The sequence below is a fragment of the Eleutherodactylus coqui genome, chromosome 10 (assembly GCF_035609145.1).
Source record: "Eleutherodactylus coqui strain aEleCoq1 chromosome 10, aEleCoq1.hap1, whole genome shotgun sequence".
Lineage (NCBI taxonomy): Eukaryota > Metazoa > Chordata > Amphibia > Anura > Eleutherodactylidae > Eleutherodactylus > Eleutherodactylus coqui.
Genome location: NC_089846.1, coordinates 25,939,815 through 25,954,548, shown reverse-complemented (window position 1 = coordinate 25,954,548; position 14,734 = coordinate 25,939,815). Strand labels below are relative to the sequence as shown.

The window sequence follows — 14,734 nt, the reverse complement described above, 5'->3', positions numbered from 1 at the left end:
TTATGTGTTAATTTGGTTGTTTGTCTGTATCCCCTCAGTGTTTCCTCTATCACTGATTTTGTTCTCTTGTTTCGAATGTGGATTTTATCCTGGTGTTTGCACAACTGTCTAATTGCATTGCCTCGGTCATTATTTACGTCTGCTTCTGGGTCTCGTTGTTACTGATATCTTTTCTCAGTACTCGAACATTGGAAGTTTCCTACCGAGTTTCTTACATAGTTGCCAGTATTATACACTTTTGCTAAAACCTTTTTTCCATTCCGTGGCTCATGGTAGGGATGCCCCCTATTCCCCTTACTTTTTATTTTAGCCGTGGAACCTTTGACAATTAAAATTCACATTAACCCAAATATTTAAGGAATTGAGATTTGCATTGGTTCATCATAAGATTTGCATGTTTGCAGATGATATTCTAATGATGGTGACCTCTCCCCACACTAATATCCCTAACTTACTAGTAAACTGTCGAGGTTTACATACGCAAGAGAAATAAATCGCAGCTTGCACTATCTTTGTGAATGATAAGGGGCCCTTTTAGAGCGGCGAAAATAAATCACACTGCACATCTCCGTGACGTCAGATTTCCAGGCATGCACAGTGCATACTCAGCCCATACGCGGTCTTTGCCCTATCTCTGCCGGCAGAGCGAAAGGGCTGTGTATGTGTAAAACGCCGCAGGAGAACTGCGTCGTTTTACGCATACATTAGTGGAAATAAGCCCTGAATGTTTTTTATTATTATTCTGTATTTTTTTTTTTTTTTACTCCCGCTGTGGGGGTCATTAACATTTTTTTCTTTATTTCATACTTTTCCACTGTAGAGGATCTATAGGAGCCCCAGGGGGAAACCATCCCCTGTAGTAACAGTATTCATTAACAGAGCTGATGTGGGTCTGCGAAGACCCTGCAGCTCTGCTGTGACAGGGGGTACTCAGTAGTCACGTGATTGCTGGGTCGAATAGCAGAAATAATGCTTCCGCTTTCTCCCTTCACTATTCATTAAGCGCTATGCTCCCTACAAGAGAGAAGGCAGAAGCAGTTAAAAACTACTTCCTGTCTTCTCCTCAGGGTCCTCAGCTGCTGCACTGCAAGAGCAGGAGCTTTAATCCCACACTCTATTTTTCTTTTCAGACGAAATTAAAACCCAGGACCAAGCATTGTAAATTTACAGTGCTTGGTCCTTAATAGGTTAACTAACTCTTACGCATCTCTATATACCCAGAATTCTATTCCTCTACTCCATAAACTCAGAATGCTCCTAGAAACCATATCTCATGGATTAGAAGAGTAAAATTCTTTAAAAAAGACATTCCTTTCCAAACTCTTATACAATTTTTTTTGTTTTTTTAGAGATCTTCTAATTCATGTACCAGGGCACACCCTAAAGACATTTCAACAGATGTCCCTTCATTTTGTTTGGAAATACTCAATTCCAAGGGTTTTATGTTCCACTTTATACAGGCAGAGACTGAAAGGAGGATTGGGCATTCCAAACTTTTTAAAGTATTATCAGGCAGCCCAGTTAGCTTTTCTCCACTCTACAACTAATGCTCCTCTTTGGCTATCCCTAGAAGCAACTGAGGTCTATCCTCTCACTATTGAATGAATTCTGTGGACCCCACCAATTCATAATCCCTCTATTACCAATCCTATTATAAGACATTCTCTTATGATCTGGGACTCTATTAAATCTATATATATAAAGATGAAAGCCCTCACTGACTCTTTCACGGATTCACTGACTGACTCGCCACTAATTCTCCAACTTCCCGATGTCATAGAAACATGAAATTTGGCACAAGCATTGATTATGTCCAAAATAGGAAAAGCTAATGGGTCCCAACTCGATTATTCAATTCTGGCGCAAAAGAATTTGCGTACAAAATCTAATTCACTTCCTGATGTCATAGAAACATGAAATTTGGCACAAGCATTGATTATGTCATAGATAGGAAAAGCTAATGGGTCCCAACTCGATTATTCAATTCTAAGCGCAAAAGAATTAGTGTCCAAATTTTACGTACGGAATCTAATTCTCTCACTTCCTGATGTAATTTTATATAATGGAAACGTCGCATGGTTACCTCCACATGGTGTTTCCTGGGTAACCATGCAAAATGGTGAACATATTTTTACCTCGGTATCTCAAAAGTAACCACGACTTCATAAGATTTTCCATGTGAACACCAGATATACACCAGTACCAAATTAACTCGGGTGAAGCCGGGTATATCAGCTAGTACTCAATAAACCTGATCTATCCTCATTTACTCCTCTTACCATTTCTACAGAATCGTCTGTTTTCTCCACCCCAATCCTTTAAAATCTAGACACAACAAGCTCTCGCCAAAATACATCATTTGCTTTTGTTAGAAGGTGCTACCTCATTCCCCACTCTCCCCCCAAAAATTTGATTTACCATCTTTCTGAAATATTTTGATATTGAAAGCTCAAGCACTTTATATCCTCTCTCCTTAAGCACACAAACTCCCCACTGACTTTAACCCCTTTTGAATCCTTCTGTCTTAAATATCCACATGCAAAAGGCCCTATCTTGCAAATATACTCTAGACTCACTCATTCATCATACCGTGCACAATTGACATGTTTCACGTTGGGAGAAACATATGGGTAACACCCTTTCTGATGAAGCTTGGTCTCAGATTTGGGAGTTGACCAGTAAAAGTGCCCGCAATATACGAATTGTTACAGACTCTGATTGTGGAAGCACTGTGCTAACCAACCTAGCCTGGCTTTTCGACTAGACCTGCTGTGGCTGGCGGCTGACCCGAGTTTCAAGACAAACTCAGATGGGGAATCTTGCTCTTAGCTAATCAGGAAGATGGGAAGACCCCTGCCTGAAAGCAGGGTAGGCATCCTGATAAGCACAAACCTGCACTGGAACTTCGGGGCTAACTATCCCTGACAGGACACAGGGATGAAGTACTGAACATAAGGCACACAGAACAGGACTGACTTACCACAGAGATGGGAGCGATGCACAGACCGGAAGGAAATGGACAAAAGCACAAGGCAAAGAACATCTAGAATGAACAGGATCAAACTGACAAAACAGTCCTGAGACTGTTGACCTAGATATGCTGAGTGTCTGATACAAACACACATCAATACTGAGGCAAAGAGAGAGGATTCTCAGCTCCCTTAAAATAAGAAAGTGATTGCCATTTAAGCTGCTGCTGTGCTGTGAGCACTGATCAGGATTAACTGGTGCAGTGCAGATAGAAAGTAGAAGAAACCAGTACATTTATACAGAAGGAGCAGAGTGACGCCAGAAACCGCCCGGAACAGCAAGAGGGCAGCAGACACGGGTAGAAGACCTAACACGAATGTTGGAAGCATCGTTCAAAGTTTTACTGTGTTGGTACTTAGTTTCCACTCGAATAGCTCATGCAGTACCAAGATACTCTTTAAACTGTTTTCATGGATGTTGATCCCCACGTGCCATGCTTCACATTTGGTAGTCCTGTCCCCAAGTTAAGTTTCTCAGGCTCAGAGTCTATCCTCTATTCTATTCAGTAACCAACTGTAACATACATAAAAATCCATGGGAAGCTTTATTGAATAAGCATATTGAGAACTTTCTCCAGACTTTAGGAAATTTGTTTATTTTGTAGCTAGGAAGAAAAAAAAATCGCCCAATCATGGTGAAAAGCTTCTCTGAACTTTTCTGAGGTAGAACGTCAAATGAACTGGTATTTAATTTAATGAAAACTTAACGTCAATATTAGCGGACAGAGATGATGGATTTCTAAAAATGTGGACCTCATGGAGAGACTAGGACCTCCCTTCTCAAAATAATAGACTCCTAACCTCCTTATAATTAATCACTTGAACACTGTTCTATAGCCTTGTACTCCCTCTCCTTATCTCCCTCTTCTTTCCTTTCCTTTCCTTTCCTTCCATTTAGTTTGGCTCTGACCAGGCCATTATTTTGTGAATCTCTCCATTAAATATATTTATACAAAGTCCAGTGAGAACAGTGTCTGAGTGCTAAGTATTGACTATATCCCTCCATTAGGGGTCACAGAACACTAGGCAGATGCCTACCTTACCGACCTCTTGTCATGGCCCTGTATACACCCCTCTAGACATTAGATTAGAATATGGCGCTCAAGGAGGGGAGGGACTGTTACCTTGGGCAGTGAGCAGCCAATTCAACGCTGCCGACTCCCTCTGTGCATGGTTCTCCCTACCACTAAGAGACTGCAGTTGTAATTCGCTACTTTTGCATCCGGGTCCCTGAGCTCCTTGGGACAACCCCTTTTCAAAAGGACTCCCTGGGTTAAATAATAAGCAAGGAGATACTTACCCCTTTGGGGATGCCAGGATCCAGTGCTGCAGCTCGCAGGGTTTTTTGTGACCGATGATGTTACAGGAAATCACATGATCGCTGCAACGTCACATTCTTGAACTCTTGGCACTCGGAATATAAGAGTCGATGCCAGGAGAATGGACGGTGAAGCTGCAGCCTCTCTTATTGGCTGCAATGGTCACCTGCTTTCCTGCGACATTTCTGGGACCGCTCCAGTGCTGGTTTCTGGCATCTGCGGAGGAGTAAGCATATCTCTGTTTGTTGTTTTACCCCAAGGTGTCCTATTGAAAAGGGGTTGCCCAGTAGTCGGATAACTTGTTTAGGTTAATATGCTGCAACTTGAAGCTTTTTGGGCCCCAATTCAAAATTTACACTAGAGACACCAACAATCATGTACCACTTAGGCTGGGGTCACAAGGGATGGAATTCCAGCGGAATGGACGCAGCGAAAAATGGCAAGAATTCCGCTGGAAAAGTGCAGCTTCAAAACCCGCGGCCTTTAGCTGTGGGTTTTGGTGCGGTTTCGCCGTGGCTTTCTCTCCCCTCAGAGAGGAGAGAGGCTGCTGTGGAAAAGCGAAAAGAATTGACATGCTGCAGAATTGAATTCCGCGCCGCATGTCTGTTTCCACGCAGCTTGGCCGCAGCGTGTGGATGAGATTTTTGCAAAATCTCGTCCACTTTGCTGGCTAATCCCGGGATTAGGAGCTGTGGGCGGAATTGCCGTATGGAAATTCGGTGGCATTTCCACCCCGTGTGAACCCAGCCTTACAGTTCTAATGTCCTTCTGTGTCATACAGGACTGATGTGCCCCATCAAACTTCAGAGCTTGGATGTGACTGCAACCTCTTCACCTCCTATAGTTACACTTTGACCCTAATCTGTCCAAATGACTGTTAGAACTAAGAACGCACGGCCATGCATAAACTTTAAAGGGCTCCCCATTGTGCCTTTATTTTCTCTTACAATGTTTTGTACTAAAGGCGTATCTATAGATTCATTATAGGGGGACAGAATCTCCTGAGTGGGCCATCAACCATTGTAAAGCATGTTTACAACATTGTCGCATCCTAATCATAGTAGTTATACAAAGACCAATATTACCCCCATATACTGGTAGATATCAGCTCCACACAGGTGCTATACAAACTGTGTAAATGATTACACTACCGTTATATCCAATTATCACCGGTGACATTTGATTGGCGTTGTTCATTTTTCCAATGGTTTCTATTCAGCCCAGACCACCATGATGACTTCTTCCTGCCATGACTTGTCTCTGCAAAGTTTATAACACAGAACTTCTTTGGCATTTGACTTTCCCATTACTCTCCCTACTTTTTTCTGATCTACAGAAAATGCATCCTTCTGCTACCCCCACTTTATGTACCTGTTGCTGCCCCAATTACTGTATTTGCTGTAGGGCCAGGTGCTCCCAAATACTGTACTTCAGTAATAATGTCATAGCTATAATTTAACCCCCCCATGCAAAAAAAAGGATGACATACAGGCAGAAACATTGAAAACAATTGTGCTGCATAGTGCCTCTAAAGTTTGTGCCAAACAGTGTCCCATATTGTGTCACAGGCAGTAATAGTGTACCACGCAGTCAAAGAACCATCTTCTACACACCACAGTGTAATAGTGATCCTCTTGGTGCTCCCCACAGTAATGACGCCCCCTTAAAAGTGATAATGCCCCTAATTTGTTTATTTTAGGTTACAACATAAATGGGACTGGTAGCCGTGTTTTATAGGTATTGTAGAATCTGCTTGGTTTATTGTGCTGGTTAATATTAGTTCACTCAGGCAGAGCTGAAGTCCGAGGAGTACTGTACTTTAGCCCTAGGCTTAACCCTTTACAATCCAATTTTGGTTTCAGGGTTTCCTAGGGGGCTTTCTCTTTCTGCAGTTATACAATGGCGCCATCTGCTGGCTAGAGCCACTACTGTGGTATGTGACATGCTGGAGAGGCCCCACGACAACAGAGCGGCCAGTGATCTACAGTAAGAATACCCTGCCGGACGTCTTCCGACCTCGGAGCTGTACAGCCTTCAATCAAAATGTCTTTAGACGTCAGACAGTGGATTGGAAAGGGTTAATATACTTGTAGTCCAGTTCAGCAAGGAATGACCACCATTCAATACCTTATTAGTCGTTCTGGTGTTATTGATTTTTGTTACATTTTCTATGATCTTTAGCATTTCCTCTGTCAATTTCACAGGATTTTGCATTGAAGGTAAAAGAACCAATTTGGGTTCTTCCTTCAACTTTTGTGTATATCCCTACTCGGTTCCTGAAGAGTTATGAAGTCCAACCAAAATGCATTGAATCAAACAAACCGTATTGAATATACGAATTAACGGCGTGTAGACTAATGTAGGCTGGACCCATCCCCACGGGGGTTAGTCCGCTAACCAAATATTATAGGTTCATATACATCAGGCTACTCTTTCTATACTGTATCCTTAAGAGTACGCAAGCCTATACATAAAGGCTGTGACTCATTCTAAAGGGGGACCCTCATTGTTTGGGGAAATCTGTGAAAAACGGCTAGTACCTAAGTACCCAAGAGTGAATTTTGAGCACGCAATAGGTGAATCCACACATATATTTCTGTGGGATACCTCTAGTACCACACTGTTGGATACGGTTATTATGGCCTCCAACTCGCCAATTCTTCATCTTCTGGTGACTAAGCGTCCATTGCCGGCATTCTCCTTCCTGCAGGGCAATGTACTCTATGTCAATAGTGACATAGCGTTCATAGCCTAGCAGGGAGTGCTGAGCTATTGCTGAGACTGCGCATGCGCGTTGTTTCTCTGCAATAGTATATAAACTCGCACGGTGAGCCGCGCACATGCGCAGGATCATCAATAGGTCGGCATTCCTTCCTAGGCAGTGAATGTTACGTCACCAGTGACATAACCTATACTGACCTGCCAGAAGAAGACTGCAGAGAATGGACTTTGCATAACAAAAAGAGGAGGATCTGGACAGCTGGAGGTGAGGTGACCCGGGGTACTGGAGAAGATTGGCGAGGAGGAGGGGGGGGGGGACCCTGGATGAACAGATCTGTCTTATGACTGAACAAAACGGACCGTGTTAACAATAATGGGGTCCATTCAGTTTCCGTTCAACTGTCCGTCAATCTACCAGATGAAGAAACCCTGCAGGATGTTTTTCCAGCATTTTATGTCAAATGTTGAAGATTGCCATAGGAGATTAAAGGTTATTTAATGTAAATGTTCAGTGACCACTGAGCCCTGCAGCATGTATAGCACATATAGCAGGAGGGAGGGGGAGGGGGCACATTACACACTGAGGGATTTCCGACAGACAGCTTAGGGGCCTTCAGCAATGACAGGAAGAAGCAGCACCTTGTTAGTCATTTGTAAGTCTTCCTCAAAGGAAAGTGCAGTCTTTGGCGCTTCTACATCCTTGTTTGTTACATTCACTCCAAGTCAGAAGTTGTAAAAGAGGATAACAGACCTGCCAAACCTCTGGAGCGAAGCCCAGCAATGTTAGTGGTGAGGGGCCCGGGCACAATTGCGACCCCTATTGTTACACCACTGAGCGTTGGGCCACCTGCACATAGACGGATTTGCATTGCAGAATCCTGAGCGGGCGTCCACCTCCAGATTCCTTGGCAAATATCGGCCATGGCATGCAATGCAAAAGTGGGGTTTCCTGCCCACGAGCGGAAATCAATTGCAATTTTCCGCTTATGTGGAAAAATCGAAGTGTGCTCTGTTTTACAGTGGAATCCGAGGAGACAGCAGCCCTTTGGCAGTCATCATTGCAAAAAAGGTCGAGGAATTCCCGCCATCGCATAAAATGTGCCAAGATAGAACATGCGAAGAGTATTTTGGCGCACGTATTTTGCGCAATTCATGTGAGCGTCAACATGGCAGATTGATACAGTGTATTCCACCCTCGGAATATGTTGTAACAATAGGTTTGTGTAAGAGAGCTCTAGGGGGTTCAGGGGCGACATACTTTGCAACATTGTTGCGGAATTTTCCGTCCTACGTGAAAGGTCTCCTCCATTTTTTTTTCCGCTGACGGAGCAGCTTTTTTTTGAGGGGGTTAAATGGACGAGGATCTGAGGTTACTCCAATCCTGGCCACTAGACTAGAAGCCACGCTGTCATTGCATAGCTGTGCTTCTGCTACACTAGACACGGAATAAGGTCGCTTAGCATTCGCTAACCTAAAACCGTCCTGTTGGTCACAGAGGGGTTAACCTTAGAGCTACCTCATTTTTTAGGACACAGGTTGGTAAACCTATAAACCCCCTTTTAGCCCCATTCCAGGAGATTTTCCGTTTTATCCTTGCAGTAAATGGACCTTTTTACGGTTTAGCCCTCTCTTTTACCAGCTGTGCAGATCCGCCGCCGTTGACTTCCAACCTCTATATATATTTTGCGCAGAGGTTAATCGGTTCATTGAATTTTGATATTTTTTTTTTGCGTAAACCTCTTAAGTGACCCAGATTAATCTGTAAACCAAGTAATTACGCCTCCAATCTGTCTGCACGGCAGAGATTAACCACTTCCGTCTTAAGACGACCCCTCGGTTTGGTAGGAATAGATCGCTTTCGGAGCTAGGAGGCGATGGTGGCGGTTGTTCCGAAGAGCTTGCAATCCATTGATTTGTGAATGGAGAAGATTGCATCCGGCTTAGCGTGCTCCTTTTATTTTTTGGCTTCCTCCCTTGTTGACGTTGGATCCCTCCCTTATTGGCTGAGTTTCTAGTTCAGGAGGAGGAGAGGGTAGGAGTGACTTTGCTGTCTACACAGCTGGCTCTCTCCCCATACAGATAAGGTACACGAGGTGACCCACACACAGGGCACGGCTGGATCAGGTGCCAACCCCTAGGTCAGCTCTGACCATGCATGCCCAGGACACAGAGCCAGCTCGTGCACAGGCACTGAAGACACAGAAGCAGCAGATGGCTGAAATGCTGAGGGAGCTGAAGCAGACCAGACTCCAGAAAATATGGATCCCCCACCAGAGTGAGAGGCTGCAGCAGAGGCGAGGATGTGAGTGCATTCAGCCATGGCTGACACTGGAGCACAGGGACCTCAGGAAGGGGGGCGAAAGGTCTACTTCTCCAGTAGTCAACAGCTTTCTTATCTGTCACACTTGTTTATGAGTAGGACAAGGTTGCAAAACAAAGCTGGGTATGCCAATATTAACCTGGGACACCATAGTTGGGCTTGTTATATAATATGAGAAGTTACAAAGTTGCAATAGAAGTTGTAGAACTTTATGTAACTTTGCGTATACTTTCTAAGTTTCTTTTTTTTTTTTCTTTTGGGGGGACGGTACTTCTTGACCCCGGTCCTTCTCTTTCATCGGGAAGGTAGATCGTTGCTGTAGACTTATATTGGACTGTATCTTATATGTTATGTCATGATTTGGTGCAAATTATCATATTATTCTCTGTTTTTGTGCTAATGTTTTATTAGAAGAATGGGGGCCCCATAGTGAAATCAAAAGGGGCCCCTGATTAAGTTGCTGGATTTTGGCACCCAAGACAAAAGGGTCTGATGAATGTGTTCCACTTCACTCCTTCTACATGACCCTTTTACACCTTTCACAACCCCCTTGCAATTCAGTTGCTCTGCAGATGGGAGTCCGGCACTGGTTCCTGCCAACCAGTAGAAAATGTGGGTGCGGCTAAACATTGCTGGTCCCCTCTCTCGTTGGGCCCCATAGGAGCCGCATTGTCTGCCGCTGTGCTACATATGCCCTTATCAAGTGTATTGGATTTTGGATAAATTTTACCCCTCCAGTTCTTTAAGGACACCTTTACATAACTGTATGGGCATTGGCGTGCACCTCAGCGCAACTTTTTTGCACCTTGAACTAGGCTTTTTTGCGCACGTATCGGCTTATTATGTACTTTTTCCACCCACGAGATATGTTCGTTTGTGTGCGGCGAACAGACGCTCTGCTTGAAATGGCTAATGAGTTCCAAATGTGTTCTTTCTCCAGCTAAATTATGCAGTGTATTAAGCATCTCTCTGCCTGTTGCACGCACATTTGCACACCCCTCACTGACTTTAATGCGGACCATTGGGGCGTAAATGCATAGAAAAGTAAAGCATGCTGCATGGGTTTTTTTGCGCAACAGAAATGCGTGAAGGGACTCACTGAAATCAATAGGATCTATTCTCTGCATATTGCATGCATAAATGTTATCCGTACGAATACACCCGTGTGAAGGAGCCTTAGGGCGCACTTACACGGGCGATTTTCTTTGCATTGCGGGATGCACAGAAATTGTACGTTTAAAGGAACCCATTATTTTAGGTAAGTCTGTTTTTACATGCGCTATTTTATCTCTCGCTGCAATACTGTGAGATGAAAAAAATGCAACATGTGCTATTTTGCACTTCAGGGTGCGTAAAAAAAATAAAAAAATAAATTGTATTGCACTCGTGTATAGGTGCAAGTGTGATGCAATGTTTTTTGTGATTTTTTTTTTATTTTTATTTATTTATTTTTTTTCATGCACATGAAAATCGCAAGCACATCAATGCAATGTGTTTTTCTCGCAAAATACATTGCACTCGCATAAAAAAATCGGGGGTTTGCAAGTGCGATGTTGATCCGAGTTTCCCGGACCAATATTGCACTCACCCATGTATATGCACCCTTGGGGAGGACTACTGATAGGTGTGAGGAGACTTATAATGCAATGCAAGCTCCTCTGGGAAATGTATGCAAATAGGAAGATGAAACAATGGTCTATGGCCCTACAAGTCAATGTCTGACCTTCTAACAGGTCTTGTAACGATGACTGGGAGTATAAACCACAACCAGAAGGAACAGATAACCAGGCACAGACAGATTGGTTTGGGTTTTTTGCCCCTCATCAGTGTGCTGTAGGTGACTGGCTGGGTGAGAAGCCTATGATGTTGGTTGGAAGGGGTAAAGTTCCTCCTTAGGGTAGCACCTAGTGGGTGAGAGGTGACTTATTAGACCATGCATGGTTCAGGCACATTGAACCAGCCCTCTTTGATGGTCAAAATTGCTGATTAGTTAGTTGCATCCAAGATATGAAGGAGATGTCAGGGAGTGGGGGGCTGAGGTATAGGTATAAAGTGATATTAGTTCTGTGGTAAGAGATATACAGTGTAGTATCGGTAGCACCCACCGTGGACCTCCACTTCTACATATCTTCTGACCTGCCAGATCATTGGATTGTTGGAGGTCCACCAGCTAGAAACTATGCTGGTTTCCAAGATAACAGGAACTCCATTCAGTTTGTTTGCCCTGTAAAATGCGTGGGATGCTCATAGGATTATTATAATCCCCTCTTTAATAATCACTGGAGGTTGTAACATAATGGATCAAGAATAAGAAAGTGTAAGAAGAAGAATAGTGGAGATTTACTTTGTCTTACATGTAGTAATGATAGATCAGCACCTGGATAGTCAATACTAGAGGGATCTGGTAATAGAGGACTTTTTATATGTATTTAATGTACAAACCCAATTGCCAAAAGTTGGGATGCTGTGTAAAATGTATAGAAATGTAAAGAAAAAAAAGAATGCAATGATCTGGAAATCTCATAACCGTATTCTATTCACAGTAGAACAGAGAACACACATCAGAAGGAGAAAGGAGGCAGCAACACATCTCAAAAAAGTTGGTCCAGGCCATGTCTACCATTGTGTAGCATCCTCTCTTTTTACAACAGTCTGTAAATGTCTGGGAAGTGAGGAGATCAATTACTGCAGTTTTGGGAGAGGGAGGTCCCATTCTTGCCTGATGTAGGATTCTAGCTGCTCAGCAGTCCTGGGTTGTCTTTCATAATGCGCCAAATATTTTCTATTGGTGGAGAGTCTGGACTGCAGGCGGCCCTTCAGCACCCCGACTCTTCTTCTCGGAAGTCATGCGGTTGTAATAGATGCAGTATGTGGTTTAGCCTAGTCTTGCTGAAATATGCAAGGTCTTCCCTGAAGGAGACATTGTCTAGATGGGGCATATGGTTTTCTAAAAACTCTATATACGGCTCAGCATTGATAGTGCCTTTCAGGATGTGTAAGCTGCCCATGCCAGCCCCATACCATCAGAGGTGCAGGTTTTAGAACTGTGTGCTAATAACAAGTTGGCTGGTCTCTCTCCTCTCGAGTCCGCAGGACACTGTGCCCGTGGTTTCCAAAAATAATTTCAAATTGATTCATCTGACCACAGAACAGTTTTATAATTTGTCTCGGTGCATTTTAAATGAGCCTTCGCGCAGAGAAGACATCGGCGTTTCTGGATTGTCTTGATATACGGCTGCTTCTTTGTATGATACAGCTTTAATTTAGATTTGTGGATTGTACGGCGAGCGGTGTTCACGGACAATGATTTCTGGAAGTATTCCTGACCCTATGCAGTGATATACATTACAAAACCTGTTTTTAATGCAGTGACGCCTGAGGGCACGTAGATCTCAAGCATCCAATATTGACTGTTGACCTTGTCACTTGTGCACATGAGTTTCTTCATATTTTCTGAGTCTTCTGATGATACCGTATGTAGTTTGAATGGGGGATATTCAAAGTCTTGGAAATTGTTCCACAATTTTTAGACACAGTTTTCACAGATTGTTAAACCTCTGACCATCTTTGCTTCTGAGAGACTCTGACTCTCTAACATGCTCTTTTTATACACAGTCATGTGACTTAAAGGAGATGTCCCGAGGCAGCAAGTGGGTCTATACACTTCTGCATGGCCATAATAATGCACTTTGTAATGTACATTGTGCATTAATTATGAGCCATACAGAAGTTATAAAAAGTTTTATACTTACCTGCTCCGTTGCTAGCGTCCTCGTCTCCATGGAGCCGACTAATTTTTGGCCTCCGATGGCCAAATTAGCCGCGCTTGCGCAGTCCGGGTCTTCAGCTTTCTTCTATGGAGCCGCTTGTGCCAGAGAGCGGCTCCGTGTAGCTCCGCCCCGTCACGTGCCGATTCCAGCCAATCAGGAGGCTGGAATCGGCAGTGGACCGCACAGAAGAGCTGCGGTCCACGAAGGTAGAAGATCCCGGCGGCCATCTTCAGCGGTAAGTATTGAAGTCACCGGACCGCCGGGATTCAGGTAAGCGCTGTGCGGGTGGTTTTTTTAACCCCTGCATCGGGGTTGTCTCGCGCCGAACGGGGGGGGGGTTTAAAAAAAAAAAACCCGTTTCGGCGCGGGACATCTCCTTTAATACAAAATTAACCCTCCAGCTGTTTTTCATTAGTGCCACTTACTTTTTCAGTCTTCTGTTAACCCTGTCCAACTTTTTTGAGTTGTATTGCTGCCATCCATTTCTAAATGAGTTAAGTTTCTTTTAAATGAAATGGAAAAATGTCTCCCTTTCAATTTCCATTCTATTACGGATAAATATGGTTATATGAGATTTCCAAATCATTGCTTTCTTTTACATTTTATTTACATTTAACACAGCAACTTTTTTGGAGGTTGTATGTTGTATTTGCCTGCCACGGTGCTGTGAACCCAACTTCATAATATGAGCCCCTAATTCCTCGCTGCTCTCCTCAACCCCCATTTATATTGATCTTCTCATATTCGCACTCTCTGTTGAAATGACTTTCCAGTATGTGCGCATAAAAATATCTTTATATTTTCTATATTTGGCATTTTAGGCTCATTTGCTCTTTGCAGTCTACAATTACCGGACAACTCAGATGACCCTTCCCCTTGTATATGGCTGCTCTGTGCAATAAAGGCTATTTCTAGGGGAAGGACTGTAGTGAGCGCGCCATTTTAATTAGGAGAACAGGGCACCTTTGTCTGAAACAGTTTAGCATGGCCACATCACATTTATCAACTCTGAGGACTGGAGACGGCTTATGGATTTTTTTTTCCCCCCCATTTTCTATAAAGAATTTTTGTTGGTATTTATGGCCTTCAGTGCTCCTCGCCCAAACGAAAAATCTTTTAATTCTAAATTAGCCGGACGTGATGGGACAGGCTTGACAGATTCTAGATTATAACTAGAGATGAGCGAGTATACTCGCTAAAGGCAATTGCTCGAGCGAGCATTGCCTTTAGCGAGTATCTCCCCGCTTGAGACGGAAGGTTCGGGTGCTGGCGGCGGGCAGGGAGCTGCGGGGCGGAAGGGAGGGGAGATCTCTCTCCCTCTCTCCCCCCCCCGCTACCCCCCGCTGACTGCCGCTACTCACCGCTCCCTGCCCGCTGCCGGCACCCGAACCTTCTGTCTCGAGCGGGGAGATACTCGCTAAAGGCAATGCTCGCTCAAGCAATTGCCTTTAGCGGGTATACTTGCTCATTTCTAATTATAACATAAAATATATAAAACTTAATTGGTGGTTGTTGAGCTGACAAGAATTTACCGTGTCCGCTTGCATCCTATCACTTTCTTCTAGTTAAAGGAGC

At 43.8% G+C, this 14,734-nt stretch overlaps 1 protein-coding gene across 4 annotated transcripts in view; it reads left to right on the top strand.

The window, feature by feature from the left end:
- Window positions 1-14,734, top strand: part of PFKFB1 (6-phosphofructo-2-kinase/fructose-2,6-biphosphatase 1) — a 74,730-nt gene that overhangs the window by 19,186 nt on the left and 40,810 nt on the right. Inside the window, exon 1 of one of the 4 annotated variants that reach the window (XM_066580653.1) lies at window positions 9,121-9,371. The exons of 2 other annotated variants lie outside the window; for them this stretch is intronic. In XM_066580653.1, the coding sequence (XP_066436750.1) occupies window positions 9,221-9,371 (151 nt within the window). In that variant the 5' untranslated portion in view covers window positions 9,121-9,220. Of the gene's footprint in view, window positions 1-9,120; window positions 9,372-14,734 lie in introns of those variants that run through there. One more of the 4 variants, XM_066580652.1, reaches the window with a different exon arrangement.